Source organism: Pogoniulus pusillus, chromosome 31 (assembly GCF_015220805.1).
Source record: "Pogoniulus pusillus isolate bPogPus1 chromosome 31, bPogPus1.pri, whole genome shotgun sequence".
Taxonomy (NCBI): Eukaryota; Metazoa; Chordata; class Aves; order Piciformes; family Lybiidae; genus Pogoniulus; species Pogoniulus pusillus.
This window is the reverse complement of record NC_087294.1, coordinates 8,398,374-8,417,199: the sequence shown is the minus strand read 5'-3', so window position 1 is coordinate 8,417,199 and position 18,826 is coordinate 8,398,374. Positions and strand designations below refer to the sequence as shown.

Below are 18,826 nucleotides of genomic sequence, written 5' to 3'. Positions count from 1 at the left end.
GAAGTTGTTGCCAGAGAGAGTGATTGGCATTGGAATGGGCTGCCCAGGGAGGTGGTGGAGTCACTGTCCCTGGAGGTGTTCAAGAGAAGACTGGATGAGGCACTTAGTGCCATGGTCTAGTTGAGTGGATAGGGCTGGGTGCTAGGTTGGACTGGATGATCTTGGAGGTCTCTTCCAACCTGCTTGATTCAATGATACAATTTGCCATGATATTTTTCTATCGTCTTGAGATGAGTTTTTAGAGGGAGCTAATTTGATGTAGTTTCTGAGTTAAGCCATATAAAGGGAAAAAACATCAGTAATTTTCAACCTGCTAGGAAGGTTTGGTAAAGTCCTGTTGATTTCTATTAGAAAAAAACACCAACATATTGGTCTAAGATAAAAATGCTCTGGAGGAAAGGAGCCTTTTGAATTCTGAAAACATCTGGAGAATCTAAATATACAATTAACAGCATTTTGAAAATTAGTTTTTTTAGTCACAAGACTTCCAGTTACAAAAGAAAAAGCCTGTTGTTTGCTGAAACAACTGAAGTAACTGAAAGTAAAAGGTAATGGTTCTGTAAGTATATACTTCTAGTTGGAGAAAAAGGCTATAACTCATTCACAGCTGTGGAATCAAATGCCTAGGATATACAGGTGATGGTTATAGGCATATTCTCACTTAAACAGTATTTTGTTTAATACAGAATACTCTTCAAAAGAGAGAAAGACAAGCAAAAGAATACCTGGAATAAAGACAAAACTTTCAAATCATTCTGGCATATCTCTGTTGTAAACAAGTAAAGCACTCCCCAAGCATTATGTCCATTGAATTAGTTCTGAAATGGATCTGAAGGAGAAGCTAATCATGATTCAGTTGCTGCTTTACACTCCTTCACGAAGTCTGTTCTCCACAGAGTACTGTTAAACAAGCCAGCATGGCATTTTAAGGAGGAAACAGTGAGTTGTGTCATATATACTACCATTTCTAAAAGTTCAGTATTAATGAAATGTGTTCCCATTTTTTATGCAGTGCTCAGGCACTACTTTCAGCCCCATGCCAGCTGTATATTGGTTCTTTGGGTTGGATCAGAACAAGCACAGCTTGGAAATGCTGACAATACAACCCAGAGTTTCCATGATCTTCAGTAATGCTGTTCTTCCTGCATCCTGGTTGAACACTTCAGCTCTGCTGGTCAGTCAGTCAGCCTGTAAGCAATCACAGGCTGTACTTCACCAATATCTATTAGCATATTTAATGGAACATGAGGCTTGTCATAGCCAGAAAACTTCAGACAGCTGCTTGGAATGACTGCTTGTTGTATTTCTGCAGTAGAAGTCTCTGAACCTGAAGAGCTATCATGTGCATCTGTTTTGCTGCTGTCAGGAATAAAGTAACTCTGTTTTACTCTGTGATCCTGGTCATCATCAAAAGGTATGTTCTCCACATCTTCCTGCACAGATACCTCTTCTGCTTCAGCTGAAGCCTCTGGGAGAGAAACAGAGGATGCTCCCTCATTGGAATTCTCAGGACTAACTGTTTCTTCTTTTTCTTCTACCTGCAGCAAGTTTACTTCACCATTCACTGGCAGTGCTGACTGCATGGAGCTTATTACAGATACATATTTTGGTGCTGATTTTGGTTCTAGAATGCTGTCTGTGTTCAGGTTTATTATCACACTGACCTTAAATGGGGGAGAAAAGATAAAGAAAATTAGTTCCACATTATCTACTAATTTATTTGCTTTATCTTCTGACAAGATTAAGAGGTTAAAAAACCCTCCAAAAGATACAAGTCTGTAATATAAACTCCATGCCATTGCAGCTAATCCCAGCATAAACTGTCAAGATTAGATATAGAGTAGTGACCTTGCCAGAGTTTATGATTTCATCTGTTATCAATAACACTTTCATGCACACTCTCAAAAATGCTTTCTATGGACACACACTTGCAAAGACCAAATCCACTTTGCATCACCCACTGTATTTTGAGTAATTTCAAGTCTGCAACGTAGAGGAAGGCAACAAAAGAAGAAAAAGTTGTAACACTCTTCAACTAGCTGGGGAAACTTTTCATACTCCATACCTAGTAAGTGAAATCTGCAGTGACTACTATGCTGTGGAACCTGTCTCAACTGGGAGGGAAGTGATCTTTGTAGAAGGAGACCTTTAAAATGCCATGAGAATCTTTATGCATACCCATCAGTCAGCCCCATGCTGAAGTCTTCATAGTTACTTCTTTGCCACTGAGCACTTCCTCAGTGATGTGACAAACTACTGGTTTGCAGATTCAGAGATCAGTTTAGGCTGGAAGAGACTTTAAAGTCCATCTAGTTCCAAATCCCCTGCCATAGGCAAGGATACCTTCCACTAGACCAGGTCACTCATCCAATTTGGCCTTGAAATCTCCAGGGAGGGGGCATCCATGACCTCCCTAGGCAACCTGTTCCAGCGTCTCAACACCTTCACTGTAAAGAATTTCTTCCTAATATCCAGTCTAAATCCACCCTCCCCCAGCTTCAATCCATTCTCTCTCATCCTGTCACTACAAGTCCTTACAAAAAGTCCCTCCCCAGCTTTCCTGTAGGCCCCCTTCAGGTGCTGAAAGGCTGCATAAGGTCTCTCTGGAGCCTTCTATGGAAACCTCTTCATGGGAAGATCGTATTCACTCCTTCAGTGTTGCTTTAGATGACTATGACATGCTTCAGGCTGTTTAGAGTCTTCTGATTTGCTTCTGCTTTTTGGTGCTTTTGTTTGTTTGTTTGTTTAAAAAAATACATAGGGAAAAACAAAGTGGGAGAAATTTTCAGCTGTATGGTGTTTCCTAAAGCTAACAGAAAGCATGAGAAGGAATGGAAGAACTCAAGCAATAAATGTTCTTTTCTAGATTTCATAGTTCATGAACTAAATTTCATAGTTCATTAGATAATTATATATAGTAAATATATATGTACAGTGTATGACAGACTACAAAGAAATGCAGATAAGATAATTTCCTAATAAAAAGGTACACAATCACTGTTTTGAGGTACTTTGTAGAAAAATAATTGACTGGAAATGTTGAGGCAGATTTGGAAGAAAGATAAGGGCAGGATGGGAAAAGAGAGAGCAATAATGTTCTTTATGAAAAGCTACAAACAGGCATAAAAGTCTCAGACAGCACAATCAGACAAATCTGCCTATGGTTGCCAAGAATCTTCACTGAACAGAAGGTTGTGAAGCTCTCTTGTTACATTCATATCTTCAGTGTGCCTCATCTCTCACTTCAACTTCACACCTTTCTCTTGCCCTAGTATCTGTTGATGGTTCTGTGGTTTATGTTGCAACACTGAAACCATGAAGCTTTAAAAAAAAAGGCAACTAACATCACCATAAAGCAAACAAACCCTCCCTGGAGTGCAGTTTTATATAATCTAACTGAGAGTTACAAACAGCTCTGTTAGCATCACTGTGGTGAGATGATCCCCTTGGGAATGAAGAACTGACATTGCAAAACTAGCAAAAAGAGCATTAAAGTGGCTTCTGACACTAAGAGTATACCACACTACAACCTACCTGCCATGTAGCCATCACAGTCTCTGGATGGCCATTTTCTGCTGTGCAGAAACAGTCAGAATACTACATACAGATTATTCAGAGTAATATCCCCAAGTATTTATGGAACTCACCCATTCATGAGATGTAAATCCTTAGAAGACAGCTGCAGAAACCAGAATACAGACTATATGTCTGGTTGGAAGGGACTTCAAGGATTGTCCAGTCCAATCCTCTACCCACCACTGAAGGCTCAATACTAAACTGTGCTACTAAGCACAAGGTCCACATGCTGCTTGAATAACCCCAGGGATGGTGACTCCATCACTGCCCTGGGCAGACCATTTCAGTGTTTGATAACCAATTCAGTAAAGAATTATTTCCTAACATCCAGCCTGAAGTTCTGCTGGTGCAGCTTGAAACCATTTCCTCAAGTCCTGTCATTTGTCATCAAGGAGCAGAGGCTGGCCCACTCCTTGCTCCAGTCTCCCCCTTCAGGTAGCTGTAAGGTCTCCCCTCAGCCTCCTATTCTCCAGGCTGAATAACCCTAGTGCCCTCAGATGCTCCTTGTAAGTCATGTGCTCCAGGCTCTTCACAAGCCTCACTGCCCTTCTTTGGGCTTACACTCAATACTGTACAGATACTGGAAATGTTGCAAACATCTGGCAAGATTAATGTACCTTTTGAAAATCTGTTTACACAGACATAGGAAAAAATCTTGGATGCTTATGCAACACCAACACTGACCCTGAATGGACTAACATCTGTAGTTGTTTAGGGGGTAGCTAAAAACCTAATTCCAGTAATCACACTGTAAGTGACAAGGTAATTCTCTTTGTAAGCTGGAATATTTGAGCAATGTGAATCAAGACTCCACTCTGGTGAGACCCCACCTGGCGTATTGCATCCAGTCCTGGAGCCCAAATTTCAAGGAGGATATGGACATGCTGGAACACGTCCAGAGAAGGGCCATGAGGATGATCAGAGGGCTGGAGCACCCTTCGTAGAGAGACAGGCTAAGAGAGTTGGAGCTGTTCAGTCTGGAGAAGAGAAGGCTCCAAGGAGACCTTATTGTGGCTTTCTAGTATCTGAAGACCACCTACAAGAAAGCTGGTGAGGGACCTTTTAGGGTGTCAGGACTGGGGGGAATGGAGCAAAACTACAAGTCAGTAGATTCAGATTGGATGTTAGAAAAAGTTCTCCATCATGAGGGTGGTGAGATGTGGAACAGGCTGCCCAGGGAGGTGGTGGAAGCCTCATCCCTGGAAGTTTTAAAGGCCAAGTTGGATGTGGCTCTGAGCAACCTGATCTAGTGTGATGTGTCCCTGACCATGGCAAGAGCTTGGAGCTAGAGAATCCTTGAGGTCCCTTCCAGAGTTGACAATTGTATGATTCTATGACAAAATGCTACAGAAACTATGACTAAAAGCTTTGTTTAGAAGTTTCTATTTCTCCCCATACTAATAAATGCTATGAAGAACTCAACAACTGGTCCTCTTTCTGGATTTTCACGACTCTAGAAATCACAGAGCTACAATGTTAAGGGAACACATTGTATTCTGCACAGGTTCTGCCTTCACAGTGGCAGCTGGCAATGCTTACACACAGACCCCAAGGGTAAAATAAATACTCTCCATACAATTAAACCCAAGAGTTCTGTTCTCAAAAAGGTGAGTTTTTGACCAAAGCAAAACGATGTAAAAACTCTACACTCCTCTCATCCATGAAAGAAGGAAGCCATCAGAAGAAAAAAAAACCTCTTGTGGGTTTTCCAGTACCAAAGGTTCTTTAGTAGTGTATGAGTCATGACTAGGAGACAATTCAGCCATTCAGCCATGCAGTTGCTGCTAGTTTCCAAAGAATCACAGCTTACTACACTAACTGGAATGCCATTCCAGCCATAATAAGGGTAATAAAGATATGGCTGCTATTTGAAGACAAGTATTTACTGTAAATTAGTATTTTTCTTTCATGCATGTTACTTAATACTAACTGACAGCCAGTGAGCTTGAGCTGGGTATCAGCAGTATTTCCTGGAATGTGCAGGTGCTCACATTTCTTCCTGATTTAGGTCTTTCACTGTCTCAACAGACTAGGGAGATATTGCAGTGGAAGCCAGGCTCAAGGACACAACAAAGCCCAAGGATCAGCAGCAGTTAAGGTAATCAGTGCTTTCTTCTTTTTCCCAAGGATGTGCCCACCCACACAGTAATTTTCAGGTGAACATTTTCTGCAGGAAAGTTTGAGAATTCTGTTCAGATTTCATTAAGATCTGTGACCTTGACAAAATCTGCATGGCCTCTGCATTGGTCCACAACAAATTAATGCTATGTAAATGTATAAATAGGAGACTATGCTATTATCTATACAGGGACACCTCCCACTTGAGCAACCTGTTCTAGTGGGAAGTGTCCCTGCCTATGGCTGGGGGTTGGAACTTGATGATCTTGGAGGTCCCTTCTAACCTAGACCATTCCAATTCTATGATCTTGTAGATAATCACAGAAAACAAAACTATCACCCAAACTGCCCCCAGATGACAACAAAAACCCAATCACCTTCATAAAAACTAATGAAGTAGCTCCTCTCTTACAAGATGAAAGTGGAGCAGGGGAGATTTAGATTGGGCATTAGGAGGAAGTTCTTCACAATCAGAATGATGGAACACTGGAACAGGCTGCTCATAGATGTGGTTGAGGCCCTGCCCCTGGAGAAATTCAAGATCAGACTTGACACTGTCCTGAGCAACCTGATCTAGTTGGAAGTGTCCCTGCTGACTGCAGAGGGGGTTGGACAAGATGACCTGGGAGGGTCTCTTCCAACTCAATGCAATCTGTGAATCTGTAAACTACACCAAAATCACACTGAGAAAGTGCCAAAGCATTGAAAAGGCAGGCTGATAACTATGTAAGGAGTATAGGTCTTTGATGAGAAGTTAAAAGGAAGCCAAATCCAAGCATGTAGAAGACTCTGGTATCCTGGCCTTGACTGAACACCCTCGGGTTTTGACACTGAATTCAGTGAAAGTACAAAAGGTGTGTGTCTAGGCATGTGGCTACAAACACAAGATTTTGGTCAGTCCTTGTGCTACATGAGTTGACTAGATAGGCCTGGGTGATAGGTTGGACTGGATGATCTTGGAGATCTCTTCCAACCTGGTTGATTCTATGATTCTATGACAGTTACTTGTGGCAAGCAGCAGTTAAGATTTACAGAAGCAACTACCATTTCTCAAAGTAAAAAAAAACACAATTAAATGATGTTGTATAACCAAAAAAGTCAATCACAAAAGAAATTCAATCTTTTGTAAACATCCATAAGTGTTCTACAAATACAATAAGACAACTTTGTCCCTTGTTGGGCTTAAAAAAAATTAGCAGCAGATAACAGAAAAGTCAACTGAAATATGAGCTAAAAATGAAAGCTGATGCTTTTCAATGAATCTCTTACAGTCTAGCAGGGGTTTTCTAATGATCTGCTACCATCTGAATAGAAAAGACACTTAAAGTCAGTAAAGTTGATGCAGAGAGCAATGCTCACAGCTCCTCAGTAAAGTAAGTTCAGGCTCCTTTAAAAATGGATGAGACTTCAATACAAACCTTACACCAGAAACCTAATACAGGACAAATCACACAGGGCACAAACTGGAATAACTGCAGATGGTGGTTAGGAGGAGACAGCCTCTTGAAATACTTTTTGTGAGATAAAGAAAATGAACAGTCAACTACCACTGATCCATCAGGTTCTTACTGATGCTGCCAAATACTAGTATGATGAAGTTTTGTAAAGGAATCCATTCCACTTTACTGGATTCCTGGTAGGATCTTCTTATGAATAGGATCTGTAAATCATTTAATCAAACATTTTCTCTATTGAAGGTAATGCCCACACTGCAAGACAGCTGCATTGTGAAATAAAGGCCTGTACATAGAGTGATAGAACATCAGAGGTTGGAAGGGACCTCCAGAGGATGGGTCTAACCTCCCTGCCAAAGCAGGATGGCTGACATGTTATTCTTAGGAGTCACAAACAGCACAGAGATCTAAATAGCAATGGATTGGTTTTTCATTGCTTGGGGTATACAAGACTTCCAAGAAAGGCAGCTGCCTGACAGTTACACTTTCTTGGTTTTCCTCCTGTTGTAGAATTCCAACTTGCTGAAAGTCATTCAAATGGTGTTTTGGCATCTAGCTAAAGCTGCCAAGAAGGCAGCAGTGCTAAAGTAGGGCATCTTACCTAGCCTTATAAAGGATGGAAAAAACTCCCTAGATGTTTTGGTTTTAGTCAAGTTCAAGTAAAGGACAAAGGTAATAACTGTGGCAGTAAATCTGAAACTCCCTCCCTGTGAAGATGGGATGGGGGGGGAACAGAGAAGCTGGGATGAAGGGAGCCAGGGGAGATACCTCCCTTTCCCAGGGCTGTGGATCAGTGGATTCACTTGGGCCTTTCCCCTCAAGCCATGTGTCAGGCACAGACCCTGTGCTGGGGCAAGTGTGGGAATCTTTAGGCAGAGAACTGATGGGTTATTGGTTTCTGGCCTTTTGGGACATTCTTTATGGTGATGCACAACAAAAATAAGGATGGATGTGGGAAAAGGGGTGAGCTGCAGCGCATGAGGCTCTTCTCTCTCGGGTCTTTGACCCTACACACGTGGATTAAAGCAGCTGCAGCAAGTTCAGGGAGATTTTCCAATAAAAAGAGATGATCAAGAGCAATTCCCACAATCAGCAAACAGCATTGTGAGTAACTGATATATTCCTGAAGTCTCTGGGAACTTCCTGCCTTTAGTGGGGTATCACTGCTATTGGATTTATCTTTTCCAAACACTATTCTCAAACTATTTGTAACATTCCTATTGTAAAGATAACTCTTAACAGGATACTGAATCTTTATAACCTTTGTATCAAGTGGGAGTGTGGGAGGGAGAGTCAAATTAATTAGCACATTTTTATTAATTTGTCACCTTATTACTCCTTTATTCATAACAGGAAAAAATACCTAGTAGTACACATTCCAAAGTAAGCAACAGGCTCTCAGGGCCAAGAAGCCTATAGAGATAACTTCATATCACAAAAGTTATTATTCATTTTATTTGCAGTGGTTATTCATTAGTTTATATGACTTACTATAAAATAATCAATAGTTAGTCATAAGTTCTTAATTTTAAATGCCCACACTATTCCTATCAACTATACAGAAACTATCCTTGGGAGCTGTGCCTAGGGATTTCAAAGGAAATGGACAGAATCACAGAATACTCTGATTTGGAAAGGAACCAAAAGGGTGTAACTCCTGATTCCACTCAGAGAGGATTCCAGCAGCCTAATTCCTGACTCCACTCAGGGCAACCTAGAAGTTAAATCCTCTATCTAAAAAAGCATGGTCCAAATCCTCGTTGAACATTCAGTCATGAGGCCATGCCCAGTTCCCTGGGGAACTTATCTCAGTGCTAAAGCACACAGCTGACAGTGTTTATAAACAGTTAAAGGTTTCATTCAGCACCTTAGTCACAAAGCATGGTGTGGAATGTGAACCAGACCATGGTATGCTGGAACCTTGGCATCGCATAACACAGACAATTGAGAGTATGGGCACACAAATCAGTTTCTTCAAGCTGAAGTGTGAACTTAGAGCATCCATAAGGAGGCTCACAGGAGCTAAAAAGAACACTTTCTATTTGTGTGATGTATTTTCCTGATCTGGTGCAATACCACAATGGCACTGGGCAGGCAGAATAACTGGATCCATAGGGCATGGCACTGCCATTCTGGAGGAGCTGTTTTTCTCTTCACAAAAAAATCTGTGTGTATGTAGGACATAATCTTGTGCATTCAGTTACATACTGGGTGTGAAGATTAAAAGAAGAAGAAAATCTCCTGTGTCTCACTTTTTTCTACAGGATATTGGAGTCTACCTGCAGAATCCATCAGAGGTGTCTCTCTTTGTTTGTTAGTCTCCGGGGTGAATGGCTACCTCTGAACTAGTCTCATGACTCTGACATAGTCCAAGGAAAGAAACAAGCATTTTAGCTAACATCACTGGCTTGGGTGTTTATATTTTTAGCCAGAGCAATCTCACCTCCTAAAATTCTATTCCACAAAAAACAAGCTCCAAGGTGACCTTAGGCATTGAGCTACTCCTGCACTATGAAGGAGTCAATTTAAAGGGTCTTGAAGAACAAGGAAATGAAGATCATTGTCTCTTCTCTAGAAGTCTTGTGAGACTTCCTGCACCCACTAAGAAGGCATTCTTGATATGATTACCATTTACTACCATCTCACATGGCAGCTCTGGAATCTGTTTCAGCTGCTGCTGATTGTTCAATTGTTGTGACTAAGGAGACACCAGGAGGACACTGAAACAGTACTTGTCAGATACTTCACTCTTGCCTGATAAGAAAGTAAGGAATGCTGCTCGTTAAGGAACATTCAGTGGTTCCTCGGGATGGATGCAAGGGAGCTCCAAGCAGAGCAGCTTCTGAGCTCTCTTCCCTGCGGCTGCTCAGTGCGAGAACAGATTTCCCCTAGTTATTCCCTTGTCTTGCAGTGCTATTACTCCCCCTCTCCTCTTACTCTGCACATCACTTTCAGAACAGTGTAGCACTTAGGAGTATCAAGATAGTATCATATAATGAAGGAATCTCACCGATGTTCAGTGAGAGGACAGGAGGAAATGGGCACAAATTGAAACACATGGAATTTTATCTACATGTAAGGAAAACAACTTTTACTGTGAGGATGCTTAAGGACTGCAATAGGTTGCCCAGAGCAGCTGTGAAGTCTCCTTTCTTGGAGGTATTCAAAATCCAACTGATGAAGTCCTGCATAACCTGCTCTTGCTGACCCTGCTTGAGCAAAGGGTTGGACTAGATGATCTCAGAAAGTCTGTATTCAAAACTCCAGTGACTGTGTGGTTCTGAATCTCTGCTACTAGAATGAATACAAACTTGTCCATGCACTCACATTTTTTAAGAACCAAGTTATCAAACTACACCAGCTACTGCTGGGGACAATGGGTGGAAGTTGAGGCATAAGAAGTTCCATGTAAACATGAGGAGTTTTTTCACTGTGAGTGTGACAGAACACTGGAACAGGCTGCCCAGGTGAGCTGTGGAGTCTCCCTCTCTGGAGATATTAAAAACCTCACTGGACACGTTCCTGTGTGATCCGGTAGAGGTGATCCTGCTCTGCAAGAGGGTTTGACTGCATGAGCCTTAGAGGTCCCTTCCAGCCCCTGACATTCTGTCACACTGCTACAGCTAAAAAGAGACTGAAGCCTTACCCTAAAACAAATACAAGGCATGTGACTGCAGAGACTATCAGAATAGTAGACTAGTATAAACCCTAAGCATCTATAAGACCATGGTAAAAGAAAAAAGAGACAGGCAAAAAGATGTTATAGAAGTTACCTACCTTGTATTATTGAAAATCTGATGCAGATAAGAAGTCTGAACTTACCAAAGATTTAGGCAGCTTTATTTTGTTCTTCCTTAGCTTCCTGCAGATAAAATATACTGCCAATATCAGACCCAGGGTCGGAGTAACAACACAGAGAACGATGATACTTTGTGTGCCTAAGGAGTTAGGGAAAACCTGTTAGGAAGTTTGGAAAAACAAGCCACCACTGTATCATTTAGAATAACTTCAGCAATTCTTAATCAGTCAGAAAGCTCAGCTGCAATGTGTGAATTTGCCAGTTCACCACTTTTTTTCACTCAAGAAAATTTAAACTAGAAAATATTATATCAAATAAAAATTAGAAGGACAGAAGGGTTACAATTTAGATAAACACAATCATGTTTTTATAGAGGTGAAGGAGTTTTGTAACTCATTATTTTGTTCCTTAGAGATGATAGATGGAGATTAACAGGTCTGTCAGTTTTCCATGTGACAGGCTGTGGTGGAAGGTCCAAATTATACCTAGAATACATATCCAAGACATATCCTAAACACCTAACTGAACACTTACCTTGTCCCCCCTCCTCCTTCTTCCCGGATGGAAGCAGCAGGAAAGCAGACAAGCCCTGGTGCCCCTCAGTCTATCACGGTGGCACCATATGTGACCTTGTTTTGCAGCCTGCTGTGTCTTTGGTAAACACAGATCATGGATGCTAGGCATATGCATCCCCCTTTTTTGGTGAAGTAACTTAGGATTGGTTCTAGGGTGTTTTTATCTGTTGCTACTGGTCAAAGATACTTGTCAAAATGCTTAAAAACCTACCCAACTTGTTTGTTTGCTGCTGCTGCCTTTGTTTTGTCTGCTGTTTGCCTTTTGTGCCTTTGCACTGCATGTAGCTGGGGACTTGTCTCCCCCACCAATGGCAGACCTGACCCTGCCTGTCTTCCGCAGAGCCAAGAGACTGAAACTGCTTGCCCCGTGCTGGGATATAGCTGCCCACTTGAGTTCAGCCGAGCTCAAATGCCTTTTAACACTGGCTGAGTGTAGGCAATGACCTAGCAACAAGTTGCAAGATGGGGACTTGCCAGCCTGCTGCTCCAGCCCGAGGGCTGGCGTCTTTACTATACACAGCACCTGGTCAGACTGCTCCAGCCGATGAACCTAGATCCTGCTTCACCCAGGTGGCTGACCACTCCAATGACCTCCTGAGAGTCATGGAGGATTTGCCTCGTGTCCATGGATCTTCTCAGACAACACGCTCAATCTGAGCTACACAAGCAGCAAAGTCCTGCCACATCATCACCATGTGGAAGGCCACCACGTGGCTAGGACTATATTTTCCCCTCGTTTATGCTCCTACATATACTTTTGGATTACAAATATTGAGACTCAAACCAGTGAGTAAACTAACTCTCCTTTCTGAAGTTTGTGAAAGCTTATGTTTAACCTTTAAGAGGCAGTTTGGGCTGCAAGACTCTCCAGCTGTTTAAGTTCTCTAAAACCTTTCCTAAATTATTTAATCTGACTGCGTAGATACATTCTGCAAAAAAAGAGTTTTACCAACCACATAATAGAATCTCTGGGTGTTAACTGTAAATAAGTTTGGGGAAATTCTCTTTGCATATATTTAATAAAATATACATATATTATATATACTTATATGTATATTTATATATTTTATATATGTTTATGTGTTTATATATTTATATATGTTTATATACGTTTATATATTTATATATATATATTTAATATATACATTAAATATATATTTAATAGATATATAATAATATGTGTTGTACATATTTTATATATTTAATAAACTATTTAATAACTTTATATCAAACACATTACAATTCACTTCTAACCCAGTGTACTAGTTTGAAGCTAGCTAGAACGTCTTGGTGAGAAGAATTAGATTATAGGCTGTGAGAAGAAAATAATGGTGATGTCTACTTCACTCATAGGCTTGCTGAGATGTATAAGAGCAAGAAAGTAAATATAGATAAGGCAATCACTGTCTGGGTTTTGGGCTGCATCTCTCTCTAACCTAACCTGTCTGGGTTTTGGGCTCCATCTCTCTCTAACCTAACCTGCCATCTTTGTGACTAAACCACCTGCTTTCTAACCCCCCTGGTTGACCCTCCAATCTTCTTTGGGCATAAAGCAAGATCCGGGGTAAGGGAAAGGGGTGGGAGAAATGTGGAAGGGCGGTTGAGAGCCCCTCCTGGGGACTCAGGTTTCTGGGAGGGGAGTTGTGTTTCTGTATTACTTTTTACCTTGTATATTTCCATATATAACTGTAACTATTGTAAATATCTGCTTGTATATTGTGCTAAGCTGTAAACATAAAGCTTCATTCAATTTCCAGAGTCCCTGAGTCTAGTCTGGGTGATTTCCAAAGTCGGAGGTGGGGGCAGGTAACACCCAAACAATCACACCCAGATTCAACCCCTCCTTAACACACAGCCTATTGACTGAATAAAGTGAAAAGGTGAAATCTTCCAAAATCTAGAATTGTTAGCTATTGCTAGATAAGATTCCACTGGTCTTACTCTCCTTAATGCCCTCATCCTCTTGTGCATAACAAGAAAGAATACAACTGCTTCTATCCATTTCATCTCTTCTCTGAAGTTTTGGGCCACAATGAAGTAACTATAGAAACTTAATATATAGCTCTGATAACTTTTACAAAGCTGAGTCACCAGCCATGTTCCATAGGAAATACATCAGTTTTATGACTGTGACTTCATACTCAAGAAAGTTCAATCTGTTAGAAGACAGGAATAACATTTCTGAAAATTATATAACTCTGTGAATGATTAATTTGCCTTTTGTTAATTGCACCAATGATCAGGTGCTACGGAAATGGGTTTTGCAATACCAAAGAAGCAGGAAAAGCACTCAAAAATTCAGGGTTACTTGAATAGGATACCTGCTCTTTATAGGTCCTTAGAATTGGCAAAGTGCATCTGGAGAAGAATGACCACGCTCCCCTTTTTTGGTATTGTCCCATAGGCATGCAACTCATCCCATGGCTACACCAGAGGTCACAGACTGATTCTGACCAGAGATCTGCTCTAGCTAAGGACGTTCTTAAAGTTTTAGAACCCCCTTACTGAGTGTCTGCTTGCGAGGAACATGAATGCATCTTTCTTCTGATGGGGCACCAATCATCAGATCGTCATACAAGCTTGCTCTTGCTGAGACACAGTAAGTGGAACCTTCAGCAGGAATTGGGATCTCAAGGCTGCATGCATAATTCGTACAGCTGTCTGCAGGGAACTCTTCTTTAGTCTGCAAAAAAACAAAACTCACGTTGCACCATCTGGCTCAGTAGAATAAGATCAATGTTACAGAACCTGCCAACACTTCAAAAAATGTTAAACTACTACTAGACATGCCTCCTACCTCAGCTATAAGCCTTGCCCCTTGTTACATTCAAGCATGCCATGATGCCTTAAGCTAAAGCATGTGCTCTCCATAGTCTAGATTCACACTCTTAATTCACTTCTAAAACTTGTAGCTGGATGCGTATGAAAAGATTACTGCCAATAACCATACCTACAATCATTTTCCTTAAGTTCACCTGCCACAATAGCTGAGTGTGATGTCAAGTATCTTAAAAAGTAAACTTCTTACATGAGAAGTCTACCTAGACAAGCAAATGGCACACAAGTATAGTTATGAATGTTGAGCGCACATGCTGGAGTGGGTCCATGGGACAGCAATGAGACTGGCAAAAGCACTGGAGGAAAGGTCTTAAGAGGAGAGGCTCAGGGAGATGGAGTTGGTTAGTCTGGAGCAGAGGAGACTCAGGGGTGACCTTATTACACTCTACAGCTACCTGAAAGGAAGCTGTAGTGAGGGTTGGGCTCCTCTCCCAGTCAACTTGGGACAAGATGAGAGGGCATAGCCTGAAGCCCAGTCTGAAGTGTGCCCAGTTGGCCAAGAGAGCCAGTGGCATCCTGGCTTGCATCAGGAATGGTGTGGTCAGCAGGAGCAGGGAGGTCATTCTGCCCCTGTACCCTGCACTGGTTAGACCACACCTTATTGCTGTCTACAACTACCTGAGGGGAGGTTGTGGCCAGGAGGAGGTTGCTCTCTTCTCTCAGGTGGCCAGCACCAGAACGAGAGGACACAGCCTCAAGCTACGCCAGGGGAAATTTAGGCTGAAGATGAGGAGAAAGTTCTTCACTGAGAGAGTCATTGGACACTGGAATGGGCTGCCCGGGGAGGTGGTGGAGTCGCCATCCCTGGAGCTGTTCAAGGCAGGATTGGACGTGGCACTTGGTGCCATGGTCTAGCCTTGAGCTGTGTGGTAAAGGGTTGGACTTGATGAGGTCTCTTCCAACCTTGTTGATACTGTGAAGCTGTGTCTGGGAAGGTTTAGGTTGGATGTTTGGAAGCACTTCCTCACTGAAAGAGTCATTAGACACTGGAATGGACTGCCCAGGGAGGTGGTGGAGTCACCATCCATGGATATGTTTAAAGACAGACTGGATGTAGCACTTAGTGACATGGTCTAGTTGATGTGGTGGTGTCAGGTGATGATCTCGGAGTTCTATTCCAGCAACAATAATTCTGTGATTATGTAACTACATCTTCTGTACAACTAATGTAATATTCTCATTTTTGTTATAAAACATCCATTTGGACAATTAAAATCCAGACCTTCCAGTCATGTATCTCTCTGTGGTGCACTTGACACTTGAGGACTACAGTAGCCCTACATTACGATGTTTTCTTAACATGTGTTGTCTCTGTGCATCATAGGAGTTAACTGTTCACAGGCATTTAAGGTAAACAAGTAATTTTCATTTGAAGTTTTAATTTTGAAACTTACCAGATTTTTACTATCCCATAAAGTCACCCAGTACATGAGACTTGGATAAACATCTTCAATCCAAGGAAGAAGCTTCTCGGATGGGAATGCAGGATGGTAAATATCAACCATGATTTCATCATTGTGCCTTGACAGATTCAGTTTTGGTGGTCCTATCTTTCCTGCAACACATTACACTTTTGCTATCAGGTCTAAACTTTCAAAATAAAATACGTTTTTTTTATAGTCAGCTTTTATCAGAGCTCTGAGAATAATTACATGGTTATATTAATGCTGCTAGTATCACACAGCTTTGACACTTCGAAGCAATGAATGCATTTGTATATGTTTTGTGAGTCTGCTTCTCAAATGGAAACAGTGCAGAATTTCACTTTCCTGTACACATACATCCATAAAAGCTCAGCTCACTAACAACATTTAAAAGAAAATAAATTAAACATATGTAAATGAGAACAGAACACAAAGTAGATCCCATCATAATCCACACTCAGCTAAACACAATACTGTACTTCAACAAAGCTATCTGAAAATCTGAACAAATCTCATCCTGAGCAACAGTTCTTAGGAAGCTGGACTTCCTACGGCAGAAGCCTACATGAATTTGTTGTGTCTATTTGCTGGACTGAACATACAAGTTTCTTGTTCAATAATAAAGTGATTTTGTCTCTCTCCACATGGCTAACAATTATCTGTAAACTGCCAAACTTGGCATCGTTATCATGATTTCTGTCCCTCTATCAAACAGTAGAAACCAGACACTAACTCCCATTCATAGGAGAATTTGAGTCGGGAGGGACACATAGCAAAAAAGAAAGAGGGACTCCCACTTCCCCAGTTTCAGTAATGATGAGATTCAGCATAGCCCTAGTCAGAGAGGATCTCATGGGTAACCTCTTGACTGAAAGCTTTTTGCTGAGAATGAAGTAGGAGAGAAAGTCTCATCTTTCCTCATCCTGTTGTGTCTGCTTTGCACAGTCCACAAAATGCTGAGGCCTGTCACACTGTTTTGGACAGGTTGGCCTGGAGTCCAGACACACAATTTATTTTCACAGTATTAATGTGAAAAAATGAATTCTCCCAAAGCAGCCCAAAGGATTTACAGGAGTAGTGAGTAAAGCTTAGTTACACAGCTACAGAAGACTCCCACATCTTCTGGATAGTGTCTAGACACCCAATATTGTCAGTACAGTATCACCAACCACCTGAATACTGCTTTAATGACTTTTCAAGGTCCATAGCTTCAGGTGGTGGTTTCATATCCTAAACTGGTGTCAGAGAGACCAAGGAAGAATTTGGGAAGTAGGCACAAAGGACACCAATAGCATCACCTCCCTGCCTTTAGAAGTTTTTAACAAAATATTTGGGTACCACAGTGAGAGAAGTTCCTACTGAACACTCACCATGCTTGATTTCACTCTGGACTCATGATTTTATGATACTCCCAAACAAGACAAAGCAATATGGCAAAACCTGATAATTACTAAGTACTTCAAATTTTGGGAAAAGGTTTAGTTTATGATGAAACTTACCATGCTTTTGCAAAATAAACTCACTTGTCTCAACATACTCAGACTGTTGTGTCCCTACAACAGCTTTAACTTGAAGCCAGTGAGACTCAAAAGCGTCACCTATTTCCCTTGTGAGATCACAAACACGAGCTGCAATGTCCACACAACCTGAGACGTTCTTATAGTGACCTGAACTGCAAAAAGGAACAAGCAATAACTGTTACCATTTCCATTGCACAGTATTGTTCAATACACTGCCTGTGACAAGACATCTGTGAGGGTGAGTGAACACCGGCACAGGCTGCCCAGGGAGGCTGTGAATACCTCCATCCCTGACAACATTCAAAAGTCACATGGACATGGTTCTGGGCAACCTGCTCAAGGACAAGGGTTGGATCAGATGACCTTCACAAGTCCCTGACAACCTTAACCACCGTGTTATTTGACAATTTTTGCCTTAATTTGCACTTAGGTAACTTTTCCTTCACCTGACATTACTTTGCCAGATAGAAACTAAGAGAGTTGACTGTGGACTGATTGTTTTTGTGTACTTCTAGAGAACATCAAGTACAGAAAATGACAAAAGAATAAGAACTTACTTGTAAGGTTTGATTTCCACAATAAAATGAGGAGTTTCAGACATAGGAGGGTACTGCCAATGTGCAACAGTTTTGAAGTTTTCAGATGTTATTACAATCTGCTCTGGTGGAGGCACTGTAAGAAAGAGAAGAACTGCATTTTGATAAACAGACTTAGTCAAACATAAGAAAAGCCAAATGTATTTCAAAATTATTTGGGAAAGGCAACAGAGGAGAAGTGGAAAAAAATATACATAAAAATCACAAATACTTCCCCCAAAAAGGCCAACTCTGTCAGCAGTATGAATATACACAAGCCCTGCAAACAGATCTATTCCTCTGTCTTACAGAGACAGCATTCACCCTGTTTGCAACATAGAACCTCAAATAACCCATGCCCTTTGAAAGTGAGAGCAAAGAGTCTATACTACATTCAGAAGTAGTGATGATTATAATCCTGTGTTGCTATTACACAAATCTTACACATTTACTAAAGTTAGAAGACATTAGCCCAGCTTCTGTAGATTTCTCTTGCTCTGAATGGTGGGTAGGGGTGCAGGGGACAGAGTACATCAAAGTTGGGTCTGTGCTCTAGGGAAGTCCTGCTGAATCCTACTGTCTCCTACTCTGCCTTGCTAAAAGATAGCAAACCTGATGGGGAAATGTGGATATTTTCTGACAATGCCACTTTTACCACACCAGCAGTACTTGTAGAAAGTCAAAGATAATCAACTCCCTTACAAATGTCAGTAGTTTAATTCTGAAGTTGTGATTAATTCCATATATAAGAAATCATTTGAAGTGTATTTAGTAAACAACATAAGAGGCAAGAGAGTAAGCAATACAAAAATGGAAAGCTCCACTAATAATTCTCTTGTATGGTTAAGCTTCTGCTTGAAGCACAGTGACAAAGATGTAGGAGGAGCAGCTGCAGGGGAAAGAAAAATACATAATCTGGTATCAATGGCATTGAGGAGGAGGGAAAA

General features: G+C 41.3%; 1 protein-coding gene across 1 annotated transcript; it reads right to left on the bottom strand.

Moving 5' to 3' along the window:
- Positions 1-654: 654 nt before the first annotated feature.
- On the bottom strand, positions 655-17,973 carry IFNGR1 (interferon gamma receptor 1). The gene is made up of 6 exons (XM_064169133.1): positions 17,862-17,973; positions 17,284-17,456; positions 15,755-15,915; positions 14,028-14,205; positions 10,971-11,086; positions 655-1,664 (listed from the first exon to the last, which is right to left on the bottom strand). Exons 1-6 carry the CDS (start codon positions 17,903-17,905, stop codon positions 1,176-1,178), a joined length of 1,161 nt encoding a protein of 386 aa, XP_064025203.1. The 5' UTR covers positions 17,906-17,973; the 3' UTR covers positions 655-1,175.
- Positions 17,974-18,826: the final 853 nt, after the last annotated feature.